At 43.1% G+C, this 17,687-nt stretch overlaps 1 protein-coding gene across 1 annotated transcript in view; it reads right to left on the minus strand.

The window, feature by feature from the left end:
• Positions 1-5,366: 5,366 nt before the first annotated feature.
• Positions 5,367-17,687, minus strand: part of PMM1 (phosphomannomutase 1) — a 57,002-nt gene continuing 44,681 nt past the window's right edge. Inside the window, exons 7-8 of the mRNA XM_085601216.1 lie at positions 16,076-16,191; positions 5,367-12,821 (exon numbers count right to left, since the gene is read on the minus strand). Of these exons, the coding sequence (XP_085457342.1) occupies positions 12,699-12,821; positions 16,076-16,191 (239 nt within the window). The 3' untranslated portion in view covers positions 5,367-12,698. The remainder of the gene's footprint in view (positions 12,822-16,075; positions 16,192-17,687) is intronic.

Genomic DNA, 17,687 nt, shown 5'->3' on the forward strand with positions numbered 1-17,687 from the left:
GGCGTTAGGAATCCCCACGCTAAAGCAAGGTTTCACGCGTTAGCGTGGCCTTGCTAATTAGGCGATAAAATTATTGCCGCTTTTCGGCCGAAAACGGCCGCAAAAGCGACGATAATTTTTTATCGCCAGCTTGTAAATATGCCCAATATTGTGTCTGGATGCTATCAAATCGTTGTGGACCTCTCAAAGAAGAATTCACTTTAGCGGATTCTCAAACACCTACAGCTAAAACATGATTTACTAAAATACACAACGCTCCTGACTTGACTACAAGCTTAATCGCCATCAGAGTATAGGATTTTTGTGGCACCACTGATGAAATAAGCAATATCCGTGGTGCATAAGACCATGGTGAACAGGTCTCGTGGCACATTAGATGCTCTAAAATCTAGATGGGTAAACGCATATAGATCCACTAGATGAGGGAGACTTGTGTATGGTGTCTATGTACCCAAGACAACTGGCCATCAGGTCTGATTCACCTCAAAATACTACACCGCATCTCAGCTTTTTAAATTTGGGGTGATTATCAGCGACCTATGTTTGAGAAGATGTGGCTCACTGGGATCCTTTATTCATATACTGTCACGCTGTCTCTTGCGTCTGAGTTTTTGGAAGGGGCCTTTCTACCAACATCCTAAATGTACAGGAAAATCATGTGGACCTGATGCTGAGACTAGCGCTGTTGGGGATCTGGGATGAAGAGACTGTTAACACTGCACAAACGTCTGCAATGTACTATGATTGTGAGGGTGATTCTGCATATGGCTGTTCCCTGCCTAATGGCACAGATCAGCTAAAATAAAAAGGGATTGAATAGAATGCGCCCAGAGTAATTGACAGCATTTCAGACTGAGTATTTCCATGAATCTTTTCTTTTTCTGTCTGCATTCATCCACAACAATCCATGCAGCAGGTGCTGGCAAGGAGCCATATCTTAGCTTGGGGGCCAGCAGTGACTTGAAAGACACAGTGCTTTCTTCACAGCACATATACATCACAAAAGAATTTCAGTGGAATATTTTATTTACAGATTTTTGCTGGCACAGATACATTTAATAGAGCAATTAGACAGTACTTTCCTGCAAATATGTGGGTATTTTTCATTCAAATAAATTGAAATGACAGAAACTCAATGGGACTTTCGGTGACCAGTGAGCCTGGATCCGAACCGGATTTTCAGTATGTCCACATGTATGTATGTTTGTATATATGTATATGAGCTATAAAGCGAAACTTAGGGGGTAGATTTACCAGGATTTTACGCCATGTTTGCGTCACAAAATCTTTTTTTTCCAATCTACTTTCCAGCGATAAACTTGTTTAGCACTGGAAATAATGTGAAAGTAACATGAAGCAGCGCACAGCCCTGCTTTGCATCACTTAGCGCCAAGGGGGCGTACCTTGGGTGGTGCATGGGCGTTCCCATGCATTCCCCCAAGGTTTCCGCCACCAAGCCCAATTTACTAAACAAAGTAGACAGGCTTTCGCGTCAGAAAACTGTGCCCTCTTAAAGTAGGCACAAGGAGGGAGAAATGCTTTCACTGTACAGCACACATACAAAGTGGGAAAAGTGTTAAAATCAGTCTATGCCTGGTATTTTCTAATGGAATGGTACACTTCCAGTATAAAACCTATGTTAGACTCACAGAGACACCCTTGCACTATGGTGCAAAGGTGTCGCTGTGGCGCAGGGCAGCTGATTTCAGCACCGGCGCTCGGGGGAGGAGAGAGACATATTTCAATAGATTTAGCACTCTCCTGCTCTCTCCTTCTCATGCAGCACTGCATTTATGGCTGCTGCACTGCGCTGCATGAGAGCTTAGTAAATCTGGACTTTAGTTACAAAGCAGAGTGCAAGAAAGGCGTATTACAAAGGAGATGAAAATAGGGGTAATGGTGATGATGTGGACAGGTACCCAAGGGCCAGAATGTTGGGTGAGAAGGATAGAAAAAAGGAGTAAAGTTGAGGAGGGCGGAGTACTGCATTTTGAGAAGTGGGAGGGTCAGGAGTGCAGGTCACTTGGCAGCCTAGATGAGGGAAGAAAGGGTACAGTTATAAAAGGAGGTTGGAATGCAAGGGGTGGCGGCTGGCAAAAGTGAGTTAGCTTTGGTAATGCTCTTTCTGGTAAATACTATTTTCTTCTCGCATTCCTTGCCTATGAATATCCTACATGCACTAGACTGGATCCAGAAACTTTTCCCAGATCCATAGCCCCTGCCTCTGCCACCAGGACTAGGTGGTGACTTTACCGACAGATCCACCAGATATGACAACATAGAACCACACAAGGTGGTACTTTGCGTGCGTACTGACACCTTTCCCCATTCTTTTTCCTGCGCTCTTCAGAGGCAAGATGAAAGGAAAGGAGACAAACAAACCAGAAAAGAAAACCATGCAATCTACTAAACTTCCAGTGAAAAATGTAGAATACATCAAATGGAATTGTATTACCTCCTCAGAGCAGAAAGGCAAGCTGATGACGAGGGAATTTATCAGGAGAGTACTACCCACCAGGAAAAACATTAGTCAGGGTAAGTAACTTTTTCTCTTCATGAATTGTTCCCCTACAGATTTTTCATCTTTGAATGATTACACAAGAAATTGCTATTGAGAAAGAGGTTCTGAGGACATTAAAGGTTAAACCACAAAATCATTGTCAGATGACTGGGCAAAATGAGGCCCAAGTCTAGCCTAGGCGACAAAGCAGTAATACTTTGTGAAAGAGTGTACTTGCGTTCTTGATGCAGTAAAGCATATTGGGTAATCTATCCCCCTGGATAACCCAGAGGAAGCTGCTTTAGCCCTCATTCAGTGTATTGTAAGAGCCTCAGCCAGATAGAGATCTCCTCATTGCAGCATAACAACCCTTGATATAAACACCAATTGAACAAGAAACAGTACACTTGTGCATATCTTTTCCTTTCTTATGACCCACAAAACTAGCCCAGTTGGCCGATGCTGCTGCCAGTACCTTGGTGAAAACTCATGGATCCAGAACCTTCTCTATCATGTTCCTGTAGAGGAAAAAAAGGACTTTTCATCAAGATGGGTGTGTGAGAAAAGGGAAGAATGCACTAATCGAATCGAGTAGTGTCCCGCTAAGCACAGCCGAATTGCAACGAAGTTGCAGGATGAACAATGTTCCAACTCAAAAGTGAATTGACAATAAATTCTTCATTGTTATATTCCTCGTTTTATTCACGGGATATGTGGATTATCGAAGTAGTCAAACCAAGGACTCTTAAATGTACTCAATGCATTTCGGGTTATAAGCAACCCTTCAAAAGGGGACATGCTGAACAAACGTACCGGCTTGGAAGAAGAGTACAACTCTGGTGTCGACGAATGGTGCCACCAGCTCCGTTACAGATCACAGAAAGTGAATCTCTCCTTTTTGTGCCTCTTTCTGTGCTTCTTATAAAAGGAGGGTTTTTCCTTCAAAACGTCCCAGTTTTATAGAGGACTTATCAAAAAGAGGTGGATAGCAGTGGAAAGGCTCTACCTGACGACCCTTCACGAAGAAGTGTTTGCCCTCTTTTCCTACTCTCTTTTGCATGCATGGTAGCGTTGTGATGTAGTCTGTGTATCACATATGGCCATGAAAGGGCTATTTGCTCCTACGTGAAAGGCAAGGATTAAAATCTGCCCTTCATGAGCAACATGACCCCCAACTGGTTGACGGAAAGATACTGGTACTCTGCTTCACAAAACATTTTTTTATTTTTCGAGCAGAGTAATTTCTAGTTCCCTGTCTGAGGAGCCAATTAAAAAAGGGACGCATCTGTGCAAGAGTGGCACCTTATATGGGTTTGTGTCATCATAGCTGGCGGATGGGTGGAGCCGCTCCAGTGCATCTTAGCACCGCTGGGGAACTATGGGGAAGGTTTCCAGCACCATTTGGAGGATATTCAAATATGAGGCTTTTCTGGGAAGAAGTATCCATCAGAAGGTAAAATTACATGAAGTCTCTGTTTATTCTAAAAAACCAAATCTGACGTGGAACCTGCCCTCCCGGGACAATGTTGGACTCATGTTCTGGAAATCAGAAAACATATTTTGGTAGAAATACAGACACCACTGTAGCCTCAAAGAGGAAACTCTTTGAGAAACAAAATGCTTTGTGAATTTGTATACAGAGGAGGCCCCACCCTCCTCCAGTACTTTCCAAAGAGTGCATTTCACTAGGACCAGCTCCTTGATTACCCAGGAGGGCTGAGAGAGCATTTTTCACCAGGAAGCGATAGTGCACCCTGATGCCCAAAGGACAGCAGTTTGAAGTTTGCATATTTTATTATTTTCATAAGTTGGAGCAGAAAGAAGCACGTATAAAGCATTGTACTTTGTTTAGCTTTATTGTTTTTGTCACAACATGATTTAAATACACCTGGGACATTTACATTAGTTTAATTGAACATTTACACTTTGGTGTTTGTCAAGACGGGGCGCGGATTCGGTTTGAAGGTACATTGCACATTTAAGTTGGTAGTTGGTAATATGTTGCAATAATGACACTGTTTCTGTTGGGCACAGAGGTGTATCGGCACGTTTTTGTTTCCAATATTGAGTGATGTTTTTTGACACAGAGTTGATTAATTTCATGACGAGGTTAAGCTCACGCGCATGATGAAACTATATGTGCACTTTTGGTTTGTTTTCTTCCATTTTATTTTGGATGGAAATAGAGGTCAGATTACAGTTACAGAGGTTTGTTTCAAATAACAGAACAGATGAGTTTGGGAAGGGCATTGGGAACTAATATGTGTTTTATTTTATTGTATTTACCCCTGAAGAAGGGCAGGCAGTGCTCAAAATGCATTGGGTCATTTATGTTTCCATCGCGCCAAAACGAATAGTGAATCCCCATATGTTTAGAAGAAAATCCATTTATGGCAACGGTTGAACTTGTGGTAAAATTTGGAAATGTGAACTTATTTGGAGAAATGAACCATGGATTAAACTGATGGCAAAAAAACGGTTTAACAGGGAGAAAACTATCAGAATCTATATGTTGATGAATTATACACATCCTGGGTTGGGACCTGGTGAGGTTCCAGTAGAGTTACAATTCTAGTTCAGAAGGGACATTCCGCAAACTTCCCTTTGGATTCTGATAGCCTGGGGTGAAGTAGAGACAGTCTCCCACAAATAGGAGACGTTCCACGAGAAAGGCACTGAGAGACCCCACCAAAAGCAAGGACTTTCTTCCAGTGTTCCAGAATTGTGAGTTCTCTTTGCATGATAGTCAGATGCTGCTACTATCTCATTGCAGAGAGGAGGGAAAAATATTCTTACCTCCTTACAATGTTGTAAATTGTGCATGTAATTTGTATTTTAAATTATTCCATAAGATTACCAAACCCTTCCTTTCACAGCTTCTGAATATTTTGTTTTATTGGAAGAACATACAGGAATACAAAATCTTAAAGCTTTTTATGCAGCATGAATGGTTTCTGTTTTTTCAATATAAATTACATGGTACAGATATGTAAATGCCATTACAGAACACTGTAATTTCACAAACGTATAACTAAGGGCAACCGTGACACACCTGCATATTTGAAGGAAGAGGGAAGAAAGAGAGTCAAACAATAGATGAAATCCACCTTGGTTCAGAGCAAGACATTTTAGATGATGACCTAGGACATACCAGTGAAAAGTGCAGCTGATACATCTACAGAAGCCATAATAAACCTATGGGTAGAACACTATGGAGGCTTCCCCAACCAGAAATGAGCTTCTGGATGTATCTTCCATGTCATTGTTTCAATGTTCTAGAGAAAGGCTTTAGAACAGTAGTTGGGAGATCACCGTACCACAGAAAGGGGTGGTGTATTAGCCCTGGTGTTCTTAAGGTTCTTTCAAGTACTCTGATAACTTTGATCAAGGATTGAGAACAGTAGTGCAAAAATCAAAGTACCAGAGCAGATGCTGATGAGTTAGCCACAGAGTTCTTTGGGGTTTCTTAAAGCTCTAAGTTCTACTGTAATACATTGAGAATTGTAGTACAGACATCTATGTAGCAAAGCAGTAGGTGGAGTGTTAGGCACTAAGAAGCAGGGGTTCCTTCATGGTCTGTGTTCTGAGATAACTTAGGCAAAGCATTGAGAACAAGAGAACAGAAATCACAGATCAGGGCTGGAGAGGGTTGTGTTGGCACGAGGACTCAGGAAGTGATTTCCAGCTGTACATTCAGTAATACGCTAGTCCTGGCAGTGGATGACCCTGGAGGACTTTCGATCTGAACTACAGGTTACACATGACAAGGCAATGAAATCAGCCATACATATACCACTGGACGAGAGCACAGTGTGTGGAGCGATAAGGCTTCCAGAACTACCCAAAACAATTAAATTAGTACGATAGAGATCATTGGTACAGAGCACAGTGTGGAGGGAATATCCTTACAACCCCAGAATCAGAGACACCCAAAACAAGGCAATGAGTCCGTAGCAGAAAGATCACTCCTGAACCCGAACATAGGATTAGAAAGAAGGACCTCAGAATCCCTTCCCAGCTCAACGTTCTTTATAACGTAAAGAGCACCTTGGACGCCAGGAAAAAGGTGATTAGGGAGGAAGCATGGGAAGAACTTTCCAGTGTGGACGTAATAAGTAACAGTGCAAAGTTTTGGTCTGTGGTGAATAAACCCTTCTTTTCCGATATAGGAAATGATCAACTAGACTGCGGTATCGGGAAACAATCGTGGCACTCACATTTTAAAACAGTCTATGAAATGGGATCTAGTGGTGAATCGAGCATATCTCCCACCGCTGTGAACCCTTATACTTTATTAGTCTCTAAGCAAGAGGTGGTCGAGGCCATCAGTAAGATGACAAGCAATAAGGCCCCGGGCCCTGATGGCGTACCAGCGGACCTCTTTAAATCTGATCCTGAGACATGGTCCATAGTATTAACCAATGTTTTTAACCGGGTATGTGTTGCTGGGATTCCTGACACCTGGTCCAAATCAGTAATCATACCTATTTTTAAAAAAGGTAACAGGGGGGATCCTAGTTGCTACCGACCTATCTCCCTTATTGACACAGCTGTGAAGGTTCTGGGGCGTGTGGTCCTGGGCAGACTAACTGATTGGTTAGAAGACACAGCCTCCCTTTCGTGTCTACAATATGGGTTTCGAAAAGGCCGCGGGACCATAGACCAGAGCCTGAACCTCCAACTTTTAATAGGCAAGTATACCATTGCTAAAAAAGGGGCCTTGTATTTGGCCTTTATGGACTTGTCTTCGGCGTTTGACCGAGTGAATCGCTCAAAATTGTGGGGGTTATTATTAAACTGTGGAATAGATGCCAACATTGTTTATTTTCTTGCAGATTTGCATAGAGACCTCTCTGCCACGGTCAGATATGACCGGCAGGGCAATTCCACGGATAAAATTGGAATCACCAATGGCGTTAGGCAAGGATGCATTTTAGCCCCCCTGCTTTTTACTTTATATATTAATGAATTGGGCTCTACATTAACTAAGTCATGTAAGGATATTCCTAGGGCAGGCAAATTTGACATCCCAGCATTATTGTATGCTGATGATGCCGCTCTCTTAGCACGTACGGCTGTAGGGCTCCAAAAGCTTTTAGATTCTTTTGCTAAATTTATGATTGCACTTGATCTTGGAGTGAACTTCTCCAAATCCCATGTGATGTTCGTGGGTTCTATCCCAAAGAGAGTTAAAACCATGTCTTGTGAAGGTCATGTTTTATCTCGGGTCTCAAGATTCCCTTATTTAGGTGTCATTTTTGATGACAAGTCCACTTGGGCCCCACAATTGGCTGCCAAACGCAATGTATTTGCTAGGGCCACACTCGCTGTCCTAGAATTTGGACGCAAATTGGGGGTGAAGCCCATGCAAGCCATGTTGAAGGTCTATGTAGCAAAATGCACCTCCATCGCATTATACGGGGCAGACTTGTGGGGTTTTAAAAACATTTCTGATCTACAAGTTGTAGAAAATAGATTCCTAAAATCACTATTATCCCTCCCATGTTCTACTTCTAGCTATATAGTGCATCAAGAGTGTGGGATTGACTATTTAACTGATCGTATAGTCATTGCCCCACTTTTGAAATGGCTCTCGATTTGGCTAAATCCTGAACTAGAATTGAACCATGCCATTTTAAAGGATTGCCTATCCTTAGAGTATGGCAAAACCATACCGTGGCTGAACCATATTAAAATTCTAGCAAGGTATTTGGGCCGACCCGAGTTATTTGAGAACCCAAGCACCATAGTAAGGGGGGATTTAAAATGGGCAAAAGACACACATAAACAGAGGGCCATGTTAACAAGGGAGGAAAGAGAATTACTTAAACCCACTGTAAAGGCACATCAGCTGATTACCACATCTAACGGTTTAGAGCCTTACTTGGGTATTGTCAATAAGATGGACCATCGTTTTTTATTAATTAAGTTCAGATTGAACAAATTCCATCTTTTATTGACTGACTCCCCGGGCTGGACTAAGGAGAAGGATCTGGGGATCTGTTCGTGTGACGGATTCTCAATAAAAGACACTATGCACTTTATCTTTTTCTGTGAACACCTGTCTTCAATCCGTAAAAAATATATCATTCCTCTTTTAAAAAATAAAGGCTTCAGACAGGCGAAACCAGCTCTCATGCATCTTCAGATGTTGGGTTCTCCTTGGGAAATATTTAATATTGCCACTTTTTTAGTAATTTCAATGAGATTGAGGAAAAAGATCACATGGTTATAGTGTATATCTTTTTATTGTCTGAGTAATTATTTATTGTAATTTTATGTCAACTGTTTTTTAAATGGCTGTACTGTTTTATGTTCAATGTACTTTTATGGTTTTTGCTATGAACCGAATAAAGTAATTTTGACTGACTGACTGACTGTAAAGAGCACTGAAGACAGTCATAGATACCTCAGTGTGCAGGTACAAGAAACAGGAGCGTGGGGGTGGTCTTCAACCTCTCAGCTTTAGGAAACCCAACACAAGGCATTCGAGTTCAACAGCACATAAACCACTACTATAGTGCATAGGAGGTCCACAGAACCTGCTGCCAGCTCTATAATCCGAGACACTGGATAGAAAACGGACTATTATAGCTCAGGTCACGACTACAGAGCAGGCGTGGCAACCAGGGTTGCATTTGGCAGTAGGACTCAGTTTGCCCCTCCTAGCTTTACATTCTGTGATTACCTATATGAGGCAATGGATGCAATAACATGCAGTAAACTCCTGCACCATAGCGGAGAGTTAAACAACTGGATCTGGTTGAGAATGTTTAGCTCAAAATTCTCATGTCTCCTAACCATGGAGATTTGGTGAACATACATCAATATGCCTGCAGGACTGTAACTGATTTAAAGGATTCCCAAGACAAGATAATGAACACAGCAACACACAGACCACTGGGTCTGTAGACCGAAGACAACACAGCCGGTTTCAAAGTAGAGAGTTCCCCTGCACCTGAACAGAGCCTTGGATAGCTGTAACCCTGTGTCCCTTCCCAGCTCAACGTCCTGGATACCTTAAAGAGCAATGAGTGCAGTCACACATATATCAGTGTTCTAGAATGACGACCTGGGAGGACACCATCTCTTGATCGCAGGTTATTTAAAACGAGGTAGAGGGGAGGGGAGGGGATGTGGCCAAACGGCTAGAGCGGTCAACCTCGAAACCAGGGAAGCACGTTCAAGTCTTGGCAGGGACGCTCAACATCCTGTGATTCTGAGCAAATCACTCAATCTCCCCGTGCCTCACAAAAAATGAATGTGTCAGTCTGTAAAAAAGGTAATGAGTGCAGTAGTAGGTAGCTTGCTTCTAAAAAGCAAGGGTTTACAGGTTAAACTGATGGACTCTGACGCATCCTTCAAGCACTAGAATTTGAGAGACCCAATCTAGGCATTATGATCAATAGGAGAGAAATTCACGGGCGTCCTGTCTGATTTAGCAAATGATGATGTTGGAGCTATCCTTCAGGCTTACTTTCTAGGATATCTTAAGTAAGGCAGAAAGTGCAGAAGAATCAAGACCACCCCAGCAGTGACCGTCGTGCTTTACAGTGTGTATGATAACTTAAACAAAACAATAGGAGTGCTAGTAAAGACAACACAGTGGCGGAGCAGGAGGTAGTTACGGGACATATGTACTCCAGATATTCCTTTCAATCTTACGTTGTTGGACACTCTACAAAAGGCAATGAGTGAAGTGGTACAGGGATCACTCTGACCGTTGAGCAGGAAGACGTGTCCCAAATACACGTGAACACAACCATACAAGAGTCCCTTCGAATCCATGACGCGCTCATGTATTTGAAGGAGTTTAGCAAAAAGCATAGATCGCAGCATTCGAGCTCGAGGAGAGCAATTGGAGGCTTGAATTTTGTGTGTGTTTTGCTTAGTGCAATACCACTGACTGAATCAGCACTCAGCTATTTTACAGACTTTGAGCTACATGTATGGGCCTTTTTAACACATCTAGATCATACCATCATGTTTTGCAGCAGGAGGAAAAGTGCATGCTCATTACTTAAATACATTCAAATGGACGTAATGTTTAGGAATTAACAGATCTGGCAGCAAGTTCCTCCAGACTGGTTCTGCAACTGGGAATCTTCATGTGTTTTAGGCAGGATTCTGGGCCACATTGTCTACCGCCTGGTCCGAGACAAACAATTAGATTGAGTTGGCCTGGTTTTCTTGTGAAGGTATGAAATGAGGTTTGAAATGAGCATCCAAGTTGTCCCATCGCCCATTCAGTGTCAAACTAGATAAAGAGGTTTGTGCAGCTGTTCAGAGATAGCTCCTGAGGCAAAGGCTGAGGGTGGGATACATGCATCATAACAGCCATATTTGATCCTACGACCAAGAAATTCCTAGAAAAACAGAGTAAAGACTGGACATGCTGACTGCACAGCCACATGCTTTGCAAGAAATCGAGCATGGGTGTACACTACAGAACGGAGGTTCTCCAGAGATCCTCCCCTGTAAAATAACCAGGCGGCAGCATCTGAGGTGGAATGATGTTAACACATACAAAGCGATCCACTGATTTCTATTGGGATAAACACAAAGGATATCAACATTACTTCTGTTTGTGGGGCAGAGGTTCCTGCTTCTGGATAAAAGCAGCATAAGTGACGTGTACATGTGCAACATAGTATGTAGCCACTTCGGAAACATGAACCAGTGACCCAGGGCTGGAGCATTTCACAGCTAAATTCTTAAGCATGCAAGTATCTGACTTTGTGCCAGAGATGATGGTAGAGAAAGGTGGGATGACAAGATGCAGCTTTCTCTTCAATAAGCCCCTGTTACCATCGTCCTTCTTGCTTTAAGTGATTCCTGATCTTTCCAGCTGGCGTACTGTGAAAAGCACAAAGTGCGCCATCTTTGGGTAGAGCCGAGGGAACTTTAATCTTTACCACAGACTGGTGTTTAGGTTGCTTTGGTGCTCATGCACCAAGGTAAGGCCTGCAAACACTAGACCTTCATATGTAGGTTGAACAGATTCAAAGTAGGCAGATGACATTTAAGCTATCCTCCTTTGTTGAGAAGATGTCACCTTTGGCTAGAGTGGTCGACCTCAAAGCTGGGGAACTGGCTTCGAGTCTCAGCAACAACGCTCAGCATCTTGTGATTCTGGGCAAATCACAATCTCCCAGTGCCTAACAAAATATAATGTGTCTGCCTGTAACGAAACTGGTGCTCATGTAAGATGCTCTGATACCAAACATCTTCAGGTCGAGTTTGAGCTTTATAAAACTACCCCCCAAAAAAAGAAGGAAAGTTTGGAGTCGCGGAGAGTATCGATATGCTACAGTTGCACCACAATCCGACAGCTGGGCAAAGGCTCCACATGCAGTGCAGTGCTTTCAGAGAGATGTTGGAGACGTCTTTGAGGGTGGGCATCTATCTACAGAAGGTGGCCTTTGGTTTGCTGTCCAAGGGCAGGATCCTGCATTCCCAGAGCACCAACTGCAGGTTTACAAAGGGACAAAGGAACAGAAAGTGGGTATCACCTATGTAGTCAGAAAGAGAGAGGCACCGATTATCAAAAGAACTACAGATGACTGGAGACAACTGATATGAGCACCATCTGAGAATCACAAGGACCACGCACTGCTGCAACTTCCTTCACCCCGCACAGAGCGCCCAATGCGAGGAAGGAGACAGCCAGCAGATATGTTTCCATAGCCACAGATTGTGTTGAACTAAACACAGCATTTGGACCCTTTACTCAGGGCAAATAGTGGCAGCATGAGAACATGCCCCTGCCAACGTAATCTGGCCTTCAGAGTTGTAGTCCTTCTCCTCAGTGACAGAACCTTCTTCTGTGCCGCTTGTGAAGCTAAATTGTTGAAAGACCCAGCAGGTCCTGAGCTCCAACTTCGGATGACGTGAGGAGTCATCAGCCTCCGTGAAGGGAAACCTGTCGTCCATGTGGAGCATTGGTAGTGTGATGCTTTTAATGGTGCATGAGATCACATAGCAAGTTCCTGCAACTCTTCTTCAGCTAGCCCAAGTGTAATCCCTTTGTCTTTGGAAAATGAGATCTCTTTCATAGGCAAGCAGTTACCTGTGTGGTAACATGGGCTGCACACTTGACATTCAGAGGTTCTGAGCCATGCAGAAGGGACCTGAGATGCATGGAGGAAGATGATATTCTCCTGCAGCGGAGATGATGATGATGTAGAAGGCTTTGGTCTCAGGATTTGCTGGCCATCTCTGGGAAAAAGAGCTCTCTGCATCGCCGCACAGTGTCCTGGGGGCAGCTCACTGTGTGCCCCACTGTCCGAGGGTCAGCGTAAATCTCATAGTCGTTACCACCCTGTGGAGAACAGAGAAATATTCATGGTCACTCATGTCTCAGGGAGGCATAGAAAGGCATGGCCACAAGCATCTCAGGCAGACATAGGAAGCAGAGCCAGCTAATTTCAATTGGACCATCCCAATTTAGTAAAAGTACATGCCAAATACAAGGAACTCACAGCCCCTTCCAGTTTTACAGGCACTCCCTCCCTCTTAGAGGCATTCACATTCCAATCTCACAATGGGCAACCTTGTCCAGCACCCACTTACTTTTAGAAGGATCCACGACACATCACAAGCACTCCTATCTTTTCTGGGGCAGTCATGCCGTTTACAAGGACACACTTCCTCTTGGAAGCACGCATGGCACACTATAGGCAGTTGTTTCCAAAGCCCGTCTAAAGTACCCACACAGCAGATCTCCATGGGAGCTACCTGTAACTGGTTTTGAGGGTTAAGCGTAGTGAATAAGAAATGTGGTGTACTGGAGTGCCAATGTATGCACATAGGAGTTCTCCCTATCCACCCATTGTACAAGCTCTTTTTTGTCCATACCCTGCTGCTAATGGTCAATCATGTCACAGATTATGAGGCCCTACTTTCCTCCCTACCAAGTGATGGCCGCAAATATGACTATTCAAATTAACTCCACCAAACCCTCCGAGTTGGAGTAAAATGTAGCACCTAGAAGGCCGGTACTTTAAATTGTGAATTTGGCATAACCTGCAGCGGGAGCATCTCCCATCAACATGTCTTGAATAAGGATTACTAATCATTTTCACATCTGGGCCACATACCCTGTTGGCTACTGCGGGAATACATATTTTCACATCTGTAGCTAAAACCTGCACACCTTACAATGGCAAACCAGAAATTAAACATATACTACATTTGCAAGTAATTAAAACCCAAATCACACCAAGCATTATTTTTCAATGCAGAATTGTGTTGTGCGAACAAAGCTTCTGGAGCCTCATAGCAATATCCAATGTTGAGTGGATACCCGGTGGTAAAATGTAAGTGGTAATCACAATATCCACCAGGAACGGACAAGTTATGCTTTATGGACCAAAGACCATGGCTGTTGTAAAAGTAGGGAAGCCTAACCAAATGAACCTACGATAAGTAACGCAGCTCTCGTTTTAAGGCAGATTAGCAGGATACCCACTGGCTACACGATTACCAGTTAGATGTATTGTACATCAATTCATCCCATGTGGATAAATCTGGCATGGATTCCGCCCAACGTTAAATACGCCTGCGTAAGGGGGAAAAAACCTATCTTCTTAGATAGGCTTGTGCCCAGTTATCGTGAGCAGGGGCAGTAGGTGCCAATAGCAACGATTTCTGTCGCCTCTGCATCGACAGGTTGTTAGATGGTGGCTTTGAAATCACAATTCCCTAGGGGGGGACCCCTTTCCTGCAAGGGTCAATGATCAGCGCTGCTGTATACGAGTGCAGCTTATTCCCTTTGTGGGGACGTGTAAGACTCGTGATTTGTATTTATGGTGTCCCAGGGATGGAGCGAGATTGTGTCTCCCAATAGGGAGTGTCCACTAGAGAGGAAATCTAAAGCATTCCATCAAGGTTCTTGGAAAGAAAACCTGAGCTTTGCTGAAGAGGATGCAGAAAGTTAAAATTTTACTAGATTAGTCTTTAGCAGTAACTGCCTAAGGTCCGCGACTTCAACTTAGTGTAAATAAGTTTTACAATTATCTTAAGTTAACAGCATCCATTTTAATAACCCCAGAAGTATGAAATGCTGAGTGAGCCCACCATAATTTGAACCTGTGACCATGGGCGTAGGAACAATGGGGGACAGGAGGATTTATCCCAGCCAGGTTTTGGAATGGGAGGAAGCACTGGACAATGACTTCTCCCCCACTCCTCCAGTTTTGAAGTGTGCAGTGGCAGGCAGAGCATGTCTCTCAGCAGTCTCACTGCTCCTCGCCTATGTCTCCTCGAAGCTTTGTAACCGGAGAAGCAAGCTCTGTGGGAACTCTATAGTGTTTTGGTTTGTTAATTATTTTTGTTAATTATTATTGTTGAGTGGTTGAGCTGCTCCTAAAATGGTTCAGTTTGTAAAGCCGGGCGCGCTAGCAGTGTAAGGGACGGCAGCGGATGCTACTTTATGTTAATGTTATGATGGCTCGACTGACTTGAGGAAAGGACCAATTTGAGAAGCTCACCACTTCAATGACCTCAATTCAATAATTAGCAAAAAACGAAGAGTTCTCCGAGCCCCCAAGAGTTTGCTCCTGAGGGTACAGCTGTTCAAGGAGCTGCTTGTGCAGTGCAGTATGATTTCAGACAGCCCTGTTCCATCACTGTGTTTGATCATCAGTGTCTGCGGAAACATTTCCAACAAAAAAGCCCACCTTTGAACCTTATGACAATGCCTATAAATACACATAGTGTCAGTTTGAATTAAGGTGCGAAGGGCATTAAAAAAACTCTGTATGCTAACAATAACTTAATAACAATTATTAAATAACTGAAGTCAAAGCACTGTCGTTTGGTGTTAAACAAGAGAGAGAAGGATGTAACCCTAGAGTCTCTGAACTGCACAAGACGGAATCCAGGACTCCCATCCCAGTTTCCACACTTGACCACATTGTTTGAGCCACGCCTATTGCTTTACTTCACTGCGTATCATTTTCCTTAACCATCCAGTTTGAGAGCATGTTAAAGTAATTAAGTGCATGATCTATGTTTAACAAAGCCCTCACATATTTGGTAAATACGGATATTCTTGCTTCACATTTAATAACAATATATACTATATATAAAGAAATTTAACAGACACGTTATGCGTAACTCATGGCAACAATATCAGAGTGTAGGAGTACTCGTGAATATTTCTTGTTTTAAAAAAATATATATCACCTCCAATAAATGCTACTCAATTCAGTGATATAATACTAGGTACTTAATGGAGACACTGAGAAATGCTTAAATATATATTTTCTGCACTATAAAGTAATTATACTATTTTTTCATGACATGCGTTGGCCTTTTATATCTTTTGATGGCTCGGTTCGTGCTTTGGCTCTTAGAGCCAACCCAGACCCCAGGCTTGTCCTTGACCCCGCCCTGAGAAATGTACCGTATCTCCCACGCCCCTGTCTGCTGACCTTACACGCGGCTATCTGCTACCGCCATTTTGTTTGCGACGCTGTACCGGCAACAGCACGTGAAGCTGCGAGTAGTAGTGCAGGGTCGGAAGTCATTCACCGGTCACAGCACGAGGACACAGTATTGCAGAGTACTCACTGGTGAGGTCTCGTTCCCAAAGAAATGGATGGTGTCATAACTCTCGTCGTCCAGGATACCCAGGCAGTAGCGCTTGTCCCAGCCTTCGGGGAAGACGTCAAAGCTGATCATCCCTCCTGCAAAGTACAAAGGCCACTTGACAAACAGTATTACACACTGAAACACCCTTCCTCCTTCCCCAAGACAAGATTCGAGGGCATCTTCCTGAAGACATGTCTATTGCTCCCTGAATATGACCTGGTGGTATTCATTGGAGAGGCGGGCACTAATTCACTCAGGTGGGCAGCTGGCATCAATTATGGCATTAATTGGAAGGTGATTCACTGGATGGATCGCTTGGCAACAAGTGTACAGAGGAAGATGGAGTTGGAACCCCAAGAATGCTAGAATTATGGGAGCCGCCAAGTTGAATGTTTTGTGAGTGAAAACCTCAAGGTTCCAAGACACTAAAACACATGTAAGGACTTGGTAAACACTCTCACACCACTTAGACATTAACTTCCTACTATATCCTTGTATATACCTGTGTGTGAAAGTATACATTTATTTCAATTTCATCAGTAGCTTAGAGTCCATGATTGGACAAAGAGAGGAGTTCTAAACACTGCTGGATAGTCAAATGGTATAAATCCCCCTGTCCCGTCCACTATGGAGGGGGGAATACTCTTATTTAGATAGGGTGGGGTATTTACAACATAAGATTCATCTTGGTGAGGTTCAGACTTAATCTAATCCCCCTGATGATGGGTTTCCCACCGAAGAGGAATTAGCTTAGTGATTTAACAGCATGCCCTTGTAATGGTAGGAGCAGTCTGGTCTTCATTTAATCTTCTTTTGTTGTTTTTATAAAGAACAACGTTCAAGGTACATCCTGCCTCTTTTGTGTCGATATCATTTTAGCTAATGTCGCCCAGCACTTTATCTCTTTAAAAAACGTAATTACTCACTCGTATGTTTTGTGTTCGCTTCATTCCTTGAATGTATGATGGAATTCAGCATGCGTTTTTCAAGCATGCCTTAGGAACTCTGTCATTTGAACGAATGTGTCTTTAGCACGCATTCGTTCTGCACGCAAGTCGTTTTAATGACTTGCCTTAGGGGGGCAGGATATTGGAATAGTATAATTTACAACTCTACCTTTAGTCTGCACAACTGTAAGGAAGGTGTTAGACTTTAATTCAAACACCACTCCACCATTGCACCCCCCCCCAAAGCAAGTCGGTTCTGGTATCGGTGTTGTGAAGGCACAGTGTGATTCCGGCTTCATCCTAAAGGACGTTTCCCTCATTCCTTTGGTCCTGTATGAAATGAAGGAGAGCTTGTCTAGCTTGGGAATCCCGAGTCCACTTAAGATGTGAATGTATTAATATTAGTCGCCACTCAGCACTTCATAACACCCATCTTTCCAGTTTCCTAGTGGTGAAAAATTATAAGGTTTATTTCGGATTTTAAGGAACTAGTAATTTGTTTTAATGTATTTTAAACTGATTGTAATATTGTTTTATTATCGTAATTGGTTTTAGATTGTTTTTAATGTCTATTTTTACTCTGTGCACTTTATATGCAGTAGAAATACTGCGAAATAAAGAAAATTGACTGACTGATTGGTTGT

This window comes from Triturus cristatus, chromosome 4_2 (genome assembly GCF_964204655.1).
Source record: "Triturus cristatus chromosome 4_2, aTriCri1.1, whole genome shotgun sequence".
NCBI lineage: Eukaryota > Metazoa > Chordata > Amphibia > Caudata > Salamandridae > Triturus > Triturus cristatus.